General features: G+C 39.3%; 1 protein-coding gene across 1 annotated transcript in view; it reads left to right on the top strand.

The window, feature by feature from the left end:
- The window catches only part of ELL2 (elongation factor for RNA polymerase II 2), a 70911-nt gene that overhangs the window by 38689 nt on the left and 16744 nt on the right, over nt 1–15478 (top strand). Inside the window, exons 3-5 of the mRNA XM_019727992.3 lie at nt 3730–3851; nt 8365–8528; nt 14574–14833. Coding sequence (XP_019583551.3) covers nt 3730–3851; nt 8365–8528; nt 14574–14833 — 546 coding nt within the window. The remainder of the gene's footprint in view (nt 1–3729; nt 3852–8364; nt 8529–14573; nt 14834–15478) is intronic.

Genomic DNA, 15478 nt, shown 5'->3' with positions numbered 1-15478 from the left:
CAATCCCCAGAGCCTGCCGATGACAGTGATTTCATCTCCCCTCTTCATATTCTGTACATTCACAGGCCAGTGTACAAGAAAATGCTTTGTAACCATTCTGGAAGAAAGGACTGGCTCCTGTTTCACTATCTAGACAAGCTCTAGAATAGGCTCCTGTATGAGAGAGATAAGTGACAAGTATTCACAGGTTCCTGAAGTCTAGTCTCTGAAATGGCACATTTATCACCCTTGATTAGACAAGGTCTAATCTGTGGCCGTCAGCGGTCCCACAGGCTCCATTCCACTCGAGGTCCTCTTGGTTTAGTTCTGAAGCCTCCGTTCCCCCACCCCGAACCCCACCCCGCCTGCCCTAATTGTCATACTCAACCTGCTGTTTCCACTAAGTCTCCTGCTTTATTGCCCAAGGGGCCAAACTGTTATGCAGACTTACCAGCTATAAACGTAAGTGCTCCTTTGTACATCCATTTCATTCTTAAGAGTATATTTAGATATGGATACAAATAAAATTTGTATCTAATTTGTACCATCTTCTTCAGGAAATTAGATACACTAAATCTATAGACCATGTAATTTAAGCTTTTGAAATTTTAAAGATATAAAGATTGTTTGGCGATGTCTTCCTCTCAGATCTTTTACAGGAAAAGCTCAAGATTAGGTCAGTCTGTACGATCTGATTGCTGTTGTTCTGAAAACAACTGAGGAAAAGTGATGTAGAAACTTAGAAGACCATATTCCTTCAGCATTCCTTAACCTCTACTCCCCACCCCAGCTCCATAGCTGGAAAAAACACCACGAAATGCATCACGAGTCACCTTTGCGTTCCCAAATGCGTATGGTTTGCCCTGAGGCCTGTCCCTGCCACCATCCACTCACTGCTCACACACCCACCCCTCCCACAGAGTGGGACCGTGGGTGGAAGAGACTGTTGAGAAGTCCTGCTGTCATTCTCCATCATACTACCTTGCTTTCACAGAACTGAAGACCAAGCTTGCTTGTCACTGATAGTCAGCAGCCTGACACCCTTACCAACGTGTGTGGTGTATGTGAGAATAAGGAGGAAGGGCAGGGATTACAAGCGCTCTCCACATAAGTGTTGCTCTGGGTTTTCTTAAGTTGAAAACTATACTAGTCTTTTCTGATTGTTATTGCCAGTGAAGTTTTTGGAACTTACTAGGGGAACAGTTCTCAGAGAGTCACTACAAATATTCACTTTCTTTATCCTGAAGTGATTCTTTTCTCATTTTGAGAGTTCATTCATAGTAATTATTACTCTTCAAGACCTCCTTTTTTAAAATTGATATCTAAAGTGGGCATTCTAAAAGACTTCTAACAGAAGTTTTTAATAACTTCTGTTAATCCATTTGTTTATCTGTTGGCTTTGTAATGCTTAGGAGAGGTTGCAGAAATTAATTTGCAGCAGGCACTTAACTCTACATTCTCTCAATGGCTAAATATACTGTACACGTGGCTCATGTGCACTTACTTACTTTTTAATGTCTTACGATTGGAAAATATAAAACTGGGATGTTTTAAATAAGTTAAAATGACTCCTTTTTGTTTGAAATAAAAATGGGTAATTTTATTTCTTTAAAGATACAATTTTTCTCTCCACTTCTTTATTAATTTTCAGAAGTCAATGAGATCAGAATTCTCTGACTTCTCTTCTGAGGAACTGACCTATTTCTGTCTCTAACCCATAGTTTCTCAACCTGGGCCCTCTGACATTTTAGACTAGGTGATTATTGGGGGGGGGGGGCAAGGAGGGAGGCTGTACCGATATATGCTTGCAGACAGTATAAATTAAGACTTCTTCACAAAGTTCCAGCACTTTAGAATTAGGGGAAGTTTGGGAAAACAAAATAATAACTTTAGGACCCAAAAAATATAATTTATAGAATAGATAATAAATATTGAAGTTTGTTGCCCTAGGAGTTGGAACTAATTTAAAATAGAGAGCCAAAGGTAGTTTAAATTCATGGATAATACAGGCTTTATGGAATGTTATCTAATATTCAACATCTTGGTGGAATGAGTCTTTTGAATCTCCTTTCCAAAGGAGTCTTTGACATCTTATTTCTTCTCCTTGTTCATTCTTCCAGTAAACATTGTGTGTCTTCTATGTGCCAGACCCTGCAAATGGTTTCCCATCTTCCCTTTCTTTACTTTTTTAGGGGTGGGGTGTGGGTTGCAATTGGTGGCTCCAAATTATTTTCTGTAGGTCAAAGGTTAGGAGTCTTGTAAAATAAGCACGTCGAAGTTGCAGGGTGCCCTACAAGGCCAAGCAGAGGTCATACATGATTATACCGACTAGTCCATTCATGAGTGTACACACACACTCTCACACACACGGCAGCCAGTTAGCTGTGAGTCTTATTAGTCTTCCTATCATGTAAAGGAGAGATTTGTGGGAGAAGAAAGAGAATTACAAAATGCTTTCCCCTCCCTATTTGTAAATTAAATTACTAACACCCTGTGTATTTGGGGGCTGGAGAGCAGGATGTCATATTTTACACTCGTGGCAACGTATCTTTTTTTTTTTTTTTAATTATTGAGAGATAAAACAGTCATTCAAATCATGGAACACAATGATCAACACACAAAATAAAGTTGGGAAATTAAGTTGAATTGTTACATTTCATTTACATTAATAAATATCTTAAAAGAAGCAAATGTAGACTTTAAAATTCATTAAGACACTAATGACACAAGTAACTAAGAGTTTCTATCTAGGTTAATTGTGGTAGTGCTTGATTTTTAGGTTCAAAGATTATAATAATTTTAGTTAGATGGCACCAACTTATCCTTTTTGTAATTATCACCCTGGTGTCCCTTGCATACCCAAGGGAAGAAAGGTCTCGGGAGCTGGAAAGGGTGGAGCAGTTGAAAGACAATGAGAAGGTTCTAGTTCATTTGTTCACAATATTTATGAGCCTTTACCATATGCCAGGAAAAGGTGCCCAGTGCAGGGGCTCATTCATCTAGTGCAGCCCTCTCCCTTCACTCATGAGGCTTCCCAACTAGTAGAGCAACCAGACTTTGAGCAAGCATAGAGAACATCTGCCTGTTTCAGTGTGGCCTGGGGCTCAGCCTTGCAGTGCCCTGCACAGTTGTCTCTGCAGGCTGCTGACCCTGTGCTGTCCACAGAGGGTGAATCAGGGAATCACAGGGCAGAGAGAAACACCCAGCGGTATTTTGTTGTGAGCATAATTATGGCATTCACCTTATGCTGCCAGTTAGTCTTTAAAAAAATACATTACTCAAAGAAGGAAGAATTAAAATGAAATGTGTCTATAACAAGGAGCAAAAGACTGGGATATGGACTCGATCTCAGAGACCATTGAAACATCTACTACTATTCAGCAAGGGGTCACATCAGCCAGACAGAATCTACGTATCTCAAAATAGGAAGAGCTTTTTGGCCAATTCACTAATAACTCTTCCATGGGAACTGTAATCATTTGCTCATTTGAAATGAAGAGGCTTCTCTTACAAACTAATTACTGAGCAGAAGTGATGATGACACTTCAGGGTAGAAAACAGACACGAGAATGTGCTGAGCTACAGGCATGCCTGTTAGATTGCTCAGATGATTTGGTCATTTAAATGCTATAAACGCATATGCTTAAGAGAGCTTGGGGATAAAATGAAGGTTACTTGAAAAACAGTCATCAGACCAGTGTATGGAAAATTTATAATTTGAGGTGCTTCTCTCTTTTTCCCTCATTTTAGCTTGTCAAAATTCCCAAAAATGATCCCCTCAACGAAGTGCATACGTTTAACTTCTATCTGTCAAATGTGGGTAAAGACAACCCTCAGGGCAGCTTTGACTGCATCCAGCAAAGATTCTCCAGGTAAGTACCTTTCAAGGTATACTAAAGGGAAAATTACCGTTCTTGGAGCATTTTTTAAATTAAACAATAAAATACATAGTAGTCATTCATAAATATTTATTGAACTGAATGGGAAAGTTCATTTATTTATTTGAGAAATACTGAGCACTTACTATGTGCTAGAAATTATATTCGTCACTGTGGGATACAATCACAAAATTTTAACATTTTTGCCCTCAAGGTTTTTTAAAGTACAGATTTTTTTTAACCTATCAAAGGTAAGGTTTGTTTATTTTAATTGAAGACAAGTTTGGGGATTTAAAATTTTTTATTCACTTCATTTAAATAAGAGTACTTTTATAGCATACTCCAGGCTTGCCTTCAAGAGTAAAGGAGAAAAAAATATATATGTATGTGTGTGTGTATCTTATGTATCCCCTTCCTTCTTCCCTGTGCAAGCCTTGCTTTAAGATAGATTTTTTAAAAAAATTGTTATTCTGCAGAAGAATGGAAATGAGAACTTAATCCCAGCATAGCAGTCATTTCTGATTTAAAAAAGAAAAGAGGGAGGAAGACAAGAATCCACAGCCTCCTCCCCGGGTACCAGGGACCCTTCTCTACTGGGCGCCTCTGGGAACAATAAGCGACTTGTACTCTTCTTTGCAGTGGTTGTTTCTGATTAAAGAATGGGCCCCTTGAGTAGGGGGAGTTTGTTCTGCCTGTGGATAAGACAAGGCCTTAGAGCGCCCACCCTCCCGTGAGACGATGGTACTGGCCAAAGTGGCCGGGCCCTCCATCCCTGTCTGTTAGCTGAGCTGTACTTGAAACTGTGAGCGCTCCCCTGCGTGGGAGGTGGGAGAAAGCTGAAAGGAACGGCGTCTTTCCAGGGAGCGCAGGAGGCAGAGAGATATCAAATAAGACACATCACTGAAAGAGTTCTAAATTTCTCCTCCCATTCAAGGTGACTAAATAACAATTTATTTTATCTTCATCTGCCATTTTCCCGAGTATATGTTAATTTTGCCCACCCCCAAACTTATATTTTTTGGTATAAATTGCGTGCGCTCTAGATTATATAGACCTTTCTGCAATATTCACTGTGATAGCCACTGGCCACACGTGGCTATTTACATTTCAGTTGATAAAAATGAAATAAAATGAAAAATTCAGTTCTACGCTCGCACTAACCACACATTACGAGCTCAGTAGCCACATGGCTAATGGCGATCAAAGTGGACAGCACAGATACAGATCGTTTCACCACTTCAGAAAATTCTGTGGGACAGTATTGTAATACATTATAGAATCACCAAGTATAAGGGTCCTTGGTAAGTGTGTGGTTCAACCTCTTCTTTTCACAGGTGACTTTCCCCGTTACATAGCTGGCTAGTTAATGACTAGGTTGAAAATGAGAACTGAGTTCTCCTAACTCCCAGTCCAGTGTTCATTCCACACCACAGAGCACACCCATTTCAAATTGTGGTGCCATCATCTGACATGCTTGTTTTTAGAGCATTGCTTTATTATACTGAGAACATTTTGATATCAAACTGACCTATATCCCATTAGGAATTTTATTAAGGAACTTAATCTCTTCAAAACCAGTCATATCATCATAGGTGATATGGTTTCTCCCTTACATCGTCAATACCCTGTGTGTTTATTTCTACCTTGCTTGTTTGGAGCAGGATTTAAAGTCACTTGTAAACTATAATGATGCAGCAAGAAAAACAGAAATTATTATTGTGAGAAAATTGGGGCAAATGCAGTAGTATAATCCAAGTATAAAAGAATGATCCAGGGTGCTTTATAAAATGGAGTGGTTGGGTATAAATTGAAATTTGCCACTCTAGTAACAAAAGCACTCAAACTTACAGTTCTCAACCTGGCAAGCAAACCTTTTCATAATCTACACCCACCTTTTCTATTTAATTTTTATTTTTCCCATGGATCCAGTCTCTCCTGAAAATAGTACAAGCTCCTCAAAGGCAGGGGCTTTCTTATGCCCCTTTTCTAGTCTTACAGTGCCAGTGAAGCTCAAACTAAGGACTCAACAGATGTCCAAAAATGACATATTAACTCGTCTTCCTTATCTTTCTTTTTAAATCTTTCTTTTGAAATCTCCTTAAGCCACACTTTTCTCATATGTAAAATGAAAGAAATCCCAAAGTCAAAATTACCTTTCAAAAATTCCTTAAATTGCCCATTCACAGGCCTGTTGAGAAACACATAGCAATGCACACTCAGGTGTGGAAAACAGTGGGCTACGCTAGAGAAAGATTGTGAGACCATTTATACACATTAAGTCAAAGTATTTACATTTTTAAGGTAACTCAGTTGAAAAGCGATGAGTGGAGAATTCTAGAGAGTGTTTTCTTGCCTGCAGGGCTTAACTCTTACTTTTCGTGTCAAGATCTGTTTCATGATATTGAATTGTGTAAACTAAAGCTTCATCCTGATTGGCAACAGGTTCAGCTTATACTTACCATGTAAACTTGGTAAATCATAGGGGGAGATACTGAAATTCAGACTTCCTGCCCCCAGACCTGCATACTGCAGTCTTTTCTGTACTCCACTGCAATCTTGTCTTTCTACTCCCTCCCTTCTTCCTTCCCCTCCTTTATTGGTTTTTCAGCATGCATACATACTCAGGTGAGTCTCGTTTGAAAACAAAACGACAATTTCACTTCTGGAGACAAAGTCTGGCTTCAATTCTCATCATTCCGCCGACACTGTTCCCCAAGGGGGCCCTGACCTCCTTACTCCTGAATCCAATGGATGCCTATTAGATTCTCATTATTCTGGACGTGGTGCCAGCGTTTCACTCTGTTGACCACTCTGATTCTTGAAGCATTCTATTCCAGTGGCTCGCATGACACTGCTTTTCTGACTTCCCTCTAACTCTTTGGCTGTGCCTTTTCAGCCTTCTGTGGTCTTTCCATCTTCCTATTGTTTATTTTAAATATTACTGTGTTTCCCCGAAAATAAGGCCTAGCCGGACCATCAGCTCTAATGTGTCTTTTGGAGCAAAAATTAATATAAAACCCGGTCTTATTTTACTATAAGACCTGGTATAATATAATATAACATAATATAATATAATACTGTTCTAATATAATACTGGTCTAATATAATATAATACCGGGTCTTATATTAATTTTTGCTCCAAAAGACGCATTAGAGCTGATTGTCTGGCTAGGTCTTATTTTCAGGGAAACATGGTGGTGTTCTTCATACTTGGTTCCCTCCTGAGACGTCTCATTTCTTCAGAGTCACCATGTCCAACACTGAACTCATTTTCTCTCTTCCAACCCTACCCCAATGTCTCGATAAATGGCAGCTCCATACACCTGCTAGGTAACATGGGCACTATCCTTAACTTCTCCCCGCCACCCTCTCCCTCTGTGGCGAATCACTGACCACATCCTGTCAGTCCTGCCTCTTCACTGTCTCTGGAACCTTTACTATTCTGCATTCACACTGCCCTATACTGATTCGCCGTCACTTCTCGCCTGTGATGCTTCAGTAGCCGCCTACCTGCTCTCCTGCTTTCCCTCCTGTGCCCACTTCCTTCCGATCTGTTTTTCATCCGGATTAATCTTTCTACAGTACAAATGAGATATTTTCTCTTCCCTATTTTCAGCCTCTGTTGCTTTTGGCCTAAAGTCCAAAATCCATACCATGACCTCCGAATCTCTGTAATGTACTCCTCATGCCCTCTTCAGCCTCCTTTCTAATTGTCCTTTACGGCTCTCTTTGGTTTAACTGAAAAGCTCTTCCTTGCTCCCCCGGGCTTGTACAAGTTACCAGTATAACTGTTACTATGATCCCCTAATATTAGTATAGTATTTCTGGGCCAATGTTAATATTCAAGTTTTAAAAAATATTTCTGACAAAATCTCTTGTCCAGTATTTTCTTCAATATTTGCTATATAAATAAATCATCTTATATAGAGATTTAACAAAGTGGTAAATATAAATTCTGCAAATGGTTAGGCTCTTGGGGCTAATAATCATAAAGTAAGCTTTAATGTTTGGCAATATTTAGCTTTATAAGTATCTTACTAAAAATAAAAAGAATTTTGGTGGGTCGGTTTCATCTAGTCAGTTCTAAAACATGCATATTATGGTTCCACTAAAAGTAAACTTTTAACATTTTTCCTATCAGTGGTAGGTAATTCTTTAAAATAGTTGACTAGTAAATGAAAGTATAACTATATTGCCCATCAGGACTCTGGTATTCACGCCAAATACTGATTTTTTTTCCCTCAAAATTTCATGGATTTGGTCTCTAAGAACTCACTTCACCTATTCTCTTCACAATATAGAAACAAACGTGACATGAAATGAAGAAGAGAAACTCATATTTTAAATAATCTTTACATTTAAATAATCTTTACAAAATTACTAATGTTAGGTATTTCAGGATTGCAAAGTTATTAGGGCTGCTGATTTTAGAATTAGACAATTCTTGCCTGCCTTTATTGTGCAAAATGAGGGGCATCTCTCATAAAGCCACCATCTTATTTGACAGCTCTGGAGCCTCCCAGCTCAATTGCCTGGGATTTATACAAGATAAAATTACAGTGTGTGCAACAAACGACTCGTATCAGATGACACGAGAAAGAATGACCCAGGCAGAGGAAGAATCTCGCAACCGAAGCACAAAAGTTATCAAACCCGGTGGACCATATGTAGGTTTGTATAGATATCTTTCTTCTTCTCATTCATTGATTGGAATAATTCAAGATCACTGTAGGTAACTACTGGTAATATTAATTTCATGAAAACTCAGAAATTAGTTTTCAGAACATTTTGGATAACATTGTCAAAGTCATTTGTTTTTTTCAGACTGCTGGTTAATTGAAGAACAGATTTAAAACTTATGTCTTTTATAAATCTTTAATCCTCTGTTGCTATGTATTATTACAGTACCATACTGGGTTCTGGTCAAGTTATTTTACTATGTGAATTTGTAATAACAGTACCACTGTGTTTTCTTTGTCATTGGATGTAATTTAAACAGTGGACGGTATGGTTTTTATTTTGCTCTTTTTGTAGGGTTACTTTTTTAAAAAAATCTATTAGTAGGATTTGAGTTGATAACCTCATTGTTGCAGCTTTTGCTTAAGTTTTCAGAGGATCTTTGCAAAACAGGGAATTTTTATTACAAAATCTCAGATGTGCTTATAGCAAAGCATTAAGGTGATGCCTCCTTGATACCTCAATTGTGATGTCATTTCTGGATCCTCTTCCTCAGCTGTCCCTTAATTGAGAGCCTGCCCCAACCCCGTCACGTTTATCGGTTCACTCGAATATCCATTAGACTGAAGGGAAGAACAGCAAGATGAGTCTCTCCCTTATGTGCAGTGACCCCAACAGTTTTAAGGAGTCAATTCACAGTGCTTATTATCGGTAATAAAGATAATTATCAAGAGTGAGAATGAACTCTTTGAGGCCTTGCTCAGTTTAATAACATAAGTCACTGGATAATAAATGATGAAAGGACATCAATCTGGCAATATAAATGCTCACAAAAGCAGTCTCTTGAAGAACTAAACCCCTTACTATCTTTCCATGGTTTAGTAGAATTCTACTTCTGCCCTTTCCCATTGCTGACCCAGCTAAAATATATTCAACCTCGAGAAGCTCCACTAGTGTCTTTAATAAGTGTTTCCTTAGAACAAAGCCAGTGCTCCTGGGACTGGGTGCTTAGCTTAGATACATTTAGTTTGGTTTAACAACAATTCATGGCATCCCCAGATATCTGTACCCCCGGGGCCCAGTTCCAAGCCCAGTAAGTTACCAGCAATGAGGTTTTTCACCTACCCCTTTCCTGCTGAGTAAGGTAGTGACTTCCAGCTTCCTTCTTTCTCCTTTATCCTCACAAGTAACCTCATTAACTTTCTGTGCTAGCAGGCTAAATCTCAAATTTTTTAAATGCACAAGATCTGCTATATTTTAATTTAAGTACAAACTATGAATTTGCTGTCCCTATTGCTTTAAAAGTCTCTCTCTCTCTTTTTTTTTTTTACTGCCTAATATCACTGTTATATAAACAGCGAGACGAATTGGTGTTTTACAAAGGAAAAGACTCAAGCCATCAAAATGATTTTTTTCGCTCCCAGTGTAACTAGCTGAAAAACCTTACCTTGATTTAATATTCCAAAGCTTGAAAATCAACACTGATTACTGTACTTTTCCATTGAATGATCCTTGGGTGTCCCCTGTGTTCATGTTTTTGTTTGTTTTGATAAGGTCGGGAATAGTTCATTTGCAGCTTACACAACAGACTTTTCAACACCCAGAATCCCCTAGACCACACACTCCCTAATGGTACGGTAATTTTAGACTTTGCAGGGTTTCTTATTGGCCACTACACATAATTTATATACATTTTTGAGAGTGACCACATAAAATTTGGGGTTATGTAAATTTCAATCTGAGCCAAATTACATGTATTCCATTCTCAGAAGAGCTGGCCGCCCTCTCGCACGTGGGTTCCCACCTCAGAACCCTGCAGTGATGGGTGCCAGCCCACGTCTGGCCTGCTTCTCTGTACCGTGTCCCCCGCGCCCCAGCCACTCACCCTCACAGCACCGGCGTTTGCTCTGCTCTGCAATCTTCTCATTAACCTCCTCAGCCTTTTATTCTCACGGTGAAATAATCCTGGCTCCTTTTAACTTTTCTTAATATGGCCTGTATCCTAACCCTTTCATTATTTTTATTGCTCTCCTCTGGACTGCCTCTAATTCTCCACCTCAAAATTCCTAACTGGACACGCTACTCTTAAGAAAAGTCTGATCAATTCTGAATAGAGGAGAGCAAAAGACTAGTATCCCGATTGACTTTTCAATTGACTGTTTTTTTTATTTTTTACTGTTCTTTGTTATGGCATGTTTTGATCTTTTTCTTTTACCTTCATCCATTGTCAGTCCTTTACCATGTGTCTTTCCTTCTAGGAAGCTCAGTAGGTATCTTCCGGCTTTTTTCAGTATCTCAAAACTATCTGGCTCATTGTTCTTTAAAATGCAGTCAGTCACCCTTCAGCACTGACATTACCCAGCGCTCAGGCCCGCGGCTCACAAGGCAGTGGTTAGCACTCAGCAGGCAGCTCCTCACCTCCAGCTCACAATCACCCCATGACGCAGGTCATGGTTACCTCTCCACTTACACATTAGCACAGGGCAAATGAGTGGGGTTTGGCCTCACTAACAAGCTGTGTTATTTTCTTAAGACAAGAGGAGATACCTCGGAGTTCATAATTGAATATATCAGATAAAATGATTCCAAAAGCTCACCTGTGCCACCTTAGAGGTACCTGCAGGACCAGGTTTCTTTCAACAGTGTCAGCCTCGGTAGAGGACAGATGGGAACCATGCTGGTCCCGCTGTGGGTAGTGCTTGTGTAACGCTAGGCCAGGCCTCTGACAGTTGAATTAGGGCACAGGCTCAATTCAAGAGGATGAAGATTGTGCTCCTGGAGTCCCCTAGCCTCGTCACCCAGGAATATGAGCTTCTGCAACCCTCTTGTGGGCTGAAAAAAACCAAAACCTATTTTGCCTGGAGATAAGTAGGAGAGGCTTAAACCTAGAAAACATTATTATTATTTCTTCAGTAATATTTCCATTTCTAATCGTGGCATTTATATCAGAGGTGAGCATTGTCTTGTTATAATCCTTCCCTTTGTTTAAAAATAATCACTAATCACTACTGCCCCAAGTTTACCAGTATCTTACGTTTGCCCACTGACTTCTACCTAAATTCTGGAATTTTATTGAACTGTAAATTTTTATACATGCTAATATTTATTTAGGTATATAAAGCAACCCAACCAATCTAATTCCTCAGATTCTGTTCCCGATTTCCCCAACTGCTGCCCCCATCCTTATTTCTGATGAGTCAATACATGTCTGAGCAACCTTAGACAAATCATTTAAGATCTGTGGACCTTAATTTTCTCAAATATTAAGTAAGGGGTATTTGAACTAGGTAACATCTAAGGTTCTTTATAGTTCTAACATTTTGTGACTGCTGTGTGTATATATTTTGATAGTAAACCTTTTGAAACGGGATCATAAATGCCAAATGGTAGAGATAGATTTCATTGCAATGGATTATGTGTTGAAGCACGACAGACTCACCCCACCATCAAGATCCTGCCAGTGTTTTTAAAGCCTTGGGTCAGTGTTGCCAGGGCTTCTGGTCAGGTTCCACAGAACAGAAAAACAACTGCAGGAAGTGGCTGCAATCCCTGCTCTCTTTCTGATGTACTGTTTTACACCTTCCTTTCAGATTGTTTACTCAGAGCCATTAGATGGAAGATAAATAATTCTACCGTCTCATACTAAATGGAGAAGCTAGAAGTGGACTCCTTATTATGAAACAACGGTTTAGATATAGTCCCAGATTACCCAAACTAAATGGAGAAACTGCTTAGAAGTGGACTCCTTGTTATGAAACAACCGTTTAGATATAGTCCCTGATTACCCCACCCTTTCAGACCCACTGCTGCTGTTTATATATGGAGCCCAGGGAATTGATTAGCAGTTGGGTCTGGGAAGAGAATTAGGTTCTCCCACAGGCTTTATTAAAAGGACTTTGTGAGCAAATGTAAGAAATAAAAGTAAAGCCTTTTTTCTGCCCACTTTGAACCTGACATTTTCCTGCTGTACTTTTTTCTCTTTAGCATCTCAATTCTTTAACTACTATAAAGAATTGCTATAGCACCGATGTTTTCTTCATCCGTAGGCTCTATCACCTTAACCAAAGGACTCCTTCCTGGTTGAATAGGCACAAATGGATAGGGAGTCAGTGAGCAAATGATCCTCGTGTAAAACTCAGTGGCCCAGTGTGGCTGGATTGTTCTTTCAGTATTTGAAAGACATGGGTTACTCCCCAAGACTGACTGTTGAAAAGAAAAATGAGGGACAGGTGCAGTGAGTGTATTGGGAGTAGGAGATTCATGGACGGATGGGTGACAGCCTCGCATTAGGTCCTAGATATGCCGCCAGCACTGACATATCCCTGACCAGATCCTAATTTCTTGTCAATACTTACACCCCTCTTACGGGCAAAGCGAGCCTCCCTTATTGGTCTGCCCTATACCTACTTCAGGGAGCGGTGGGGGTGAACCCAGGAGACCATGGGGCGCTCCTGAGACTGAGGATAGGCAGTGGGTCAGACGTACAGACGAGGTGGGGCCGCCCGGAACACAGTGGTAGTACTGTCAGGTGCTGTTTTTATTTTTATTTGCACTCTTTGCTGGCTTCAATTCATTTTAAATGACCAGTCCTGGTGTGTGAGAGCTTAGCTAAACATTCTCTGCCCCTCCTCCTCCCCAGAGAGTTGGGGTGGGGGTGCTCCACAGTCAGCTTGCTGTGGGGAAGTTAAACAGGTTTCAAGGGGCAGGGGAGTATGGAATTTATAGCATTTCGTAAACTTTTGTGACCCTGATCCTATTATTTACTTATTTTTTTTCACAAATCCCTATTACAAGTTCAAGGAATAGTATTGTTGGTTAAATTACTGCAATTGAGAAATGGTGCATTGGAAGGTTTTCATTTGCCACGTTAGGAATTTCAATGTGTCTTCAGATTCTGGAAGTCTGGTGATGTGGGAAAGGACACGCCATTTTGATTCCAGCTCCTCTGCTGCCTACTTGCTCTCTTGCTATCATTCAGACACTTTGTAGTCATTTCACTTTCCTAACCATCAAATTCTGATTCACGGTCTGCTGATGGATAAAGCAGCCTCAGCCCTGCCTAAACGGCGCTGAAGCCTAACATGAAACAAGAACGGATATTAAGCATAAAACCTTTTCCACAAAGAAGTACAAGTAGGAAAACTTGGCTATTGATCACAGAACCTTCCAAATGCTAAGTGAGTACTGTACCATTTGAGCTTAGCCCATCGAAGGCTTCAGTTTTCTTATCTGTGAAATGGGAGCCACACCTACCTCATCAGGTTACTGAGACCTAATGTGTGTAAAGCTCTTAGCACAGTGGCCCCCAACACATAATGGGTGCATGATAACTAATTAGGTCCCTGTCCATCTGACACTGATCTAGCTATCTCTAAATTAAGAAAAATACAGACACCAGATCTAAATCAATCTCCAAAACTCTAATTGTACCTTAATTTAATAGGTTTTTCTTATCATTGGGCAAATGTCCTTTTAATATTGAGTTCTTTGTTGTACAATATTTTGATCTGACATTTACAATTACCCTGTCTCCCCAAAAATAAGCCCTAGCCGGACAATCAGCTCTACTGCATCTTTTGGAGCAAAAATTAATATAAAACTCAGTATTGTATTATTATATATTATATTACTATATAAGACCGGGTCTTATATTAATTTTTGCTCCAAAAGATGCAGTAGATTTAAGTTCTGTAAATAGCATGGTAAGCATCAAATACCTACAACCTTAAAACTTCCAGTCTGTTGCTATGGTGAGTGTCACTAATTATTATCTATGTGTAGCTAAGTGGCCAAAATACTTCCATAATATGTATTTATTCCAATAAATGATTCCATCAAAAAATTCCTAATTCATATTTTAGGCCATTTATTCAGAATGTTTTCTGTTTGCACGTGTCTTTAAAGTAAAAACTGAAATAAAGTAGTGGTCTTTTTTCTCTCCAGAAATGAACCAGGTATCTAACTCAGTTGTGGAAACTGAGATGCTCATTATATTATTACCCACAAATGTGTAACAATGTCATTTCCACTGGACTTTAGGGAAAAGAGTACAAATTCGGAAAGCACCTCAAGCTATTTCAGATGCAGTGCCTGAGAGGAAAAGGTCAACCCCCATGAACCCTGCAAATACGATTCGAAAGACATATGGCAGCAGCAGTGTTTCTCAGCGGCCATATAGGGACAGGGTGATCCACTTACTGGCGCTGAAGGCCTACAAGAAACCGGAGCTGCTGGCTCGACTGCAGAAAGATGGTGTCAATCAAAAAGACAAGAACTCTCTCGGAGCAATTCTGCAACAGGTGAGGACAGCTGGAGAGAGTGCCTGCCACCTACCTTCTTGTTGAGAAGTTCATTTAAGAAGGCTTATTGTTATTACCATTGTTATTGAGGTAGAGAAATTTCAGGATCATTTTGATAATGCTGTGTGAAATATAACTCCTGAATATTCAGTAAAATCATCTTGTTTTAAACACTTAATTAAAAACTAATTGAAATGTGGGCATTTATACTAGGTTTTATAAGTTAGAGGCTTCTGAATTGTTAATAAAAAAATTAAAGTTTTGAATCACTATCTTCATTTGGGTTCAATAAATTTTGCCCTGAAATTCCATTAAAAAATAAAAGTAAGCAAGAACTTTTCATTGTCTGTTTTTAGTCTTAAACCACAAAAACTATTGCTGTAATTTTGTTGGTTTATATAGGTGAACTCATGCAATGTATTATCAGGCTTTGGTTGGCGTAAACTAAAATATTTTTACCTACTAAATAGTTTATAATGTGTCTTGCCCTGTTTACTCTCTGTTGCCCGTATTCTGCATTTTTCTACTATTGGGTATGTTGAGATCAGTCACTTGCCTTATATATAAAGTATTAGCTCTGATCAGTTACCTTATAATCACAAACTTAAGTATAAAAGTAGGTCATTAATTTTGTTAAAGCCAACA

Source organism: Rhinolophus sinicus, chromosome 3, assembly GCF_057876585.1.
Source record: "Rhinolophus sinicus isolate RSI-liver-muscle chromosome 3, RSI-T2T, whole genome shotgun sequence".
In the NCBI taxonomy this organism is placed as follows: domain Eukaryota; kingdom Metazoa; phylum Chordata; class Mammalia; order Chiroptera; family Rhinolophidae; genus Rhinolophus; species Rhinolophus sinicus.
This window is presented reverse-complemented; position numbering and strand designations above follow the sequence as displayed.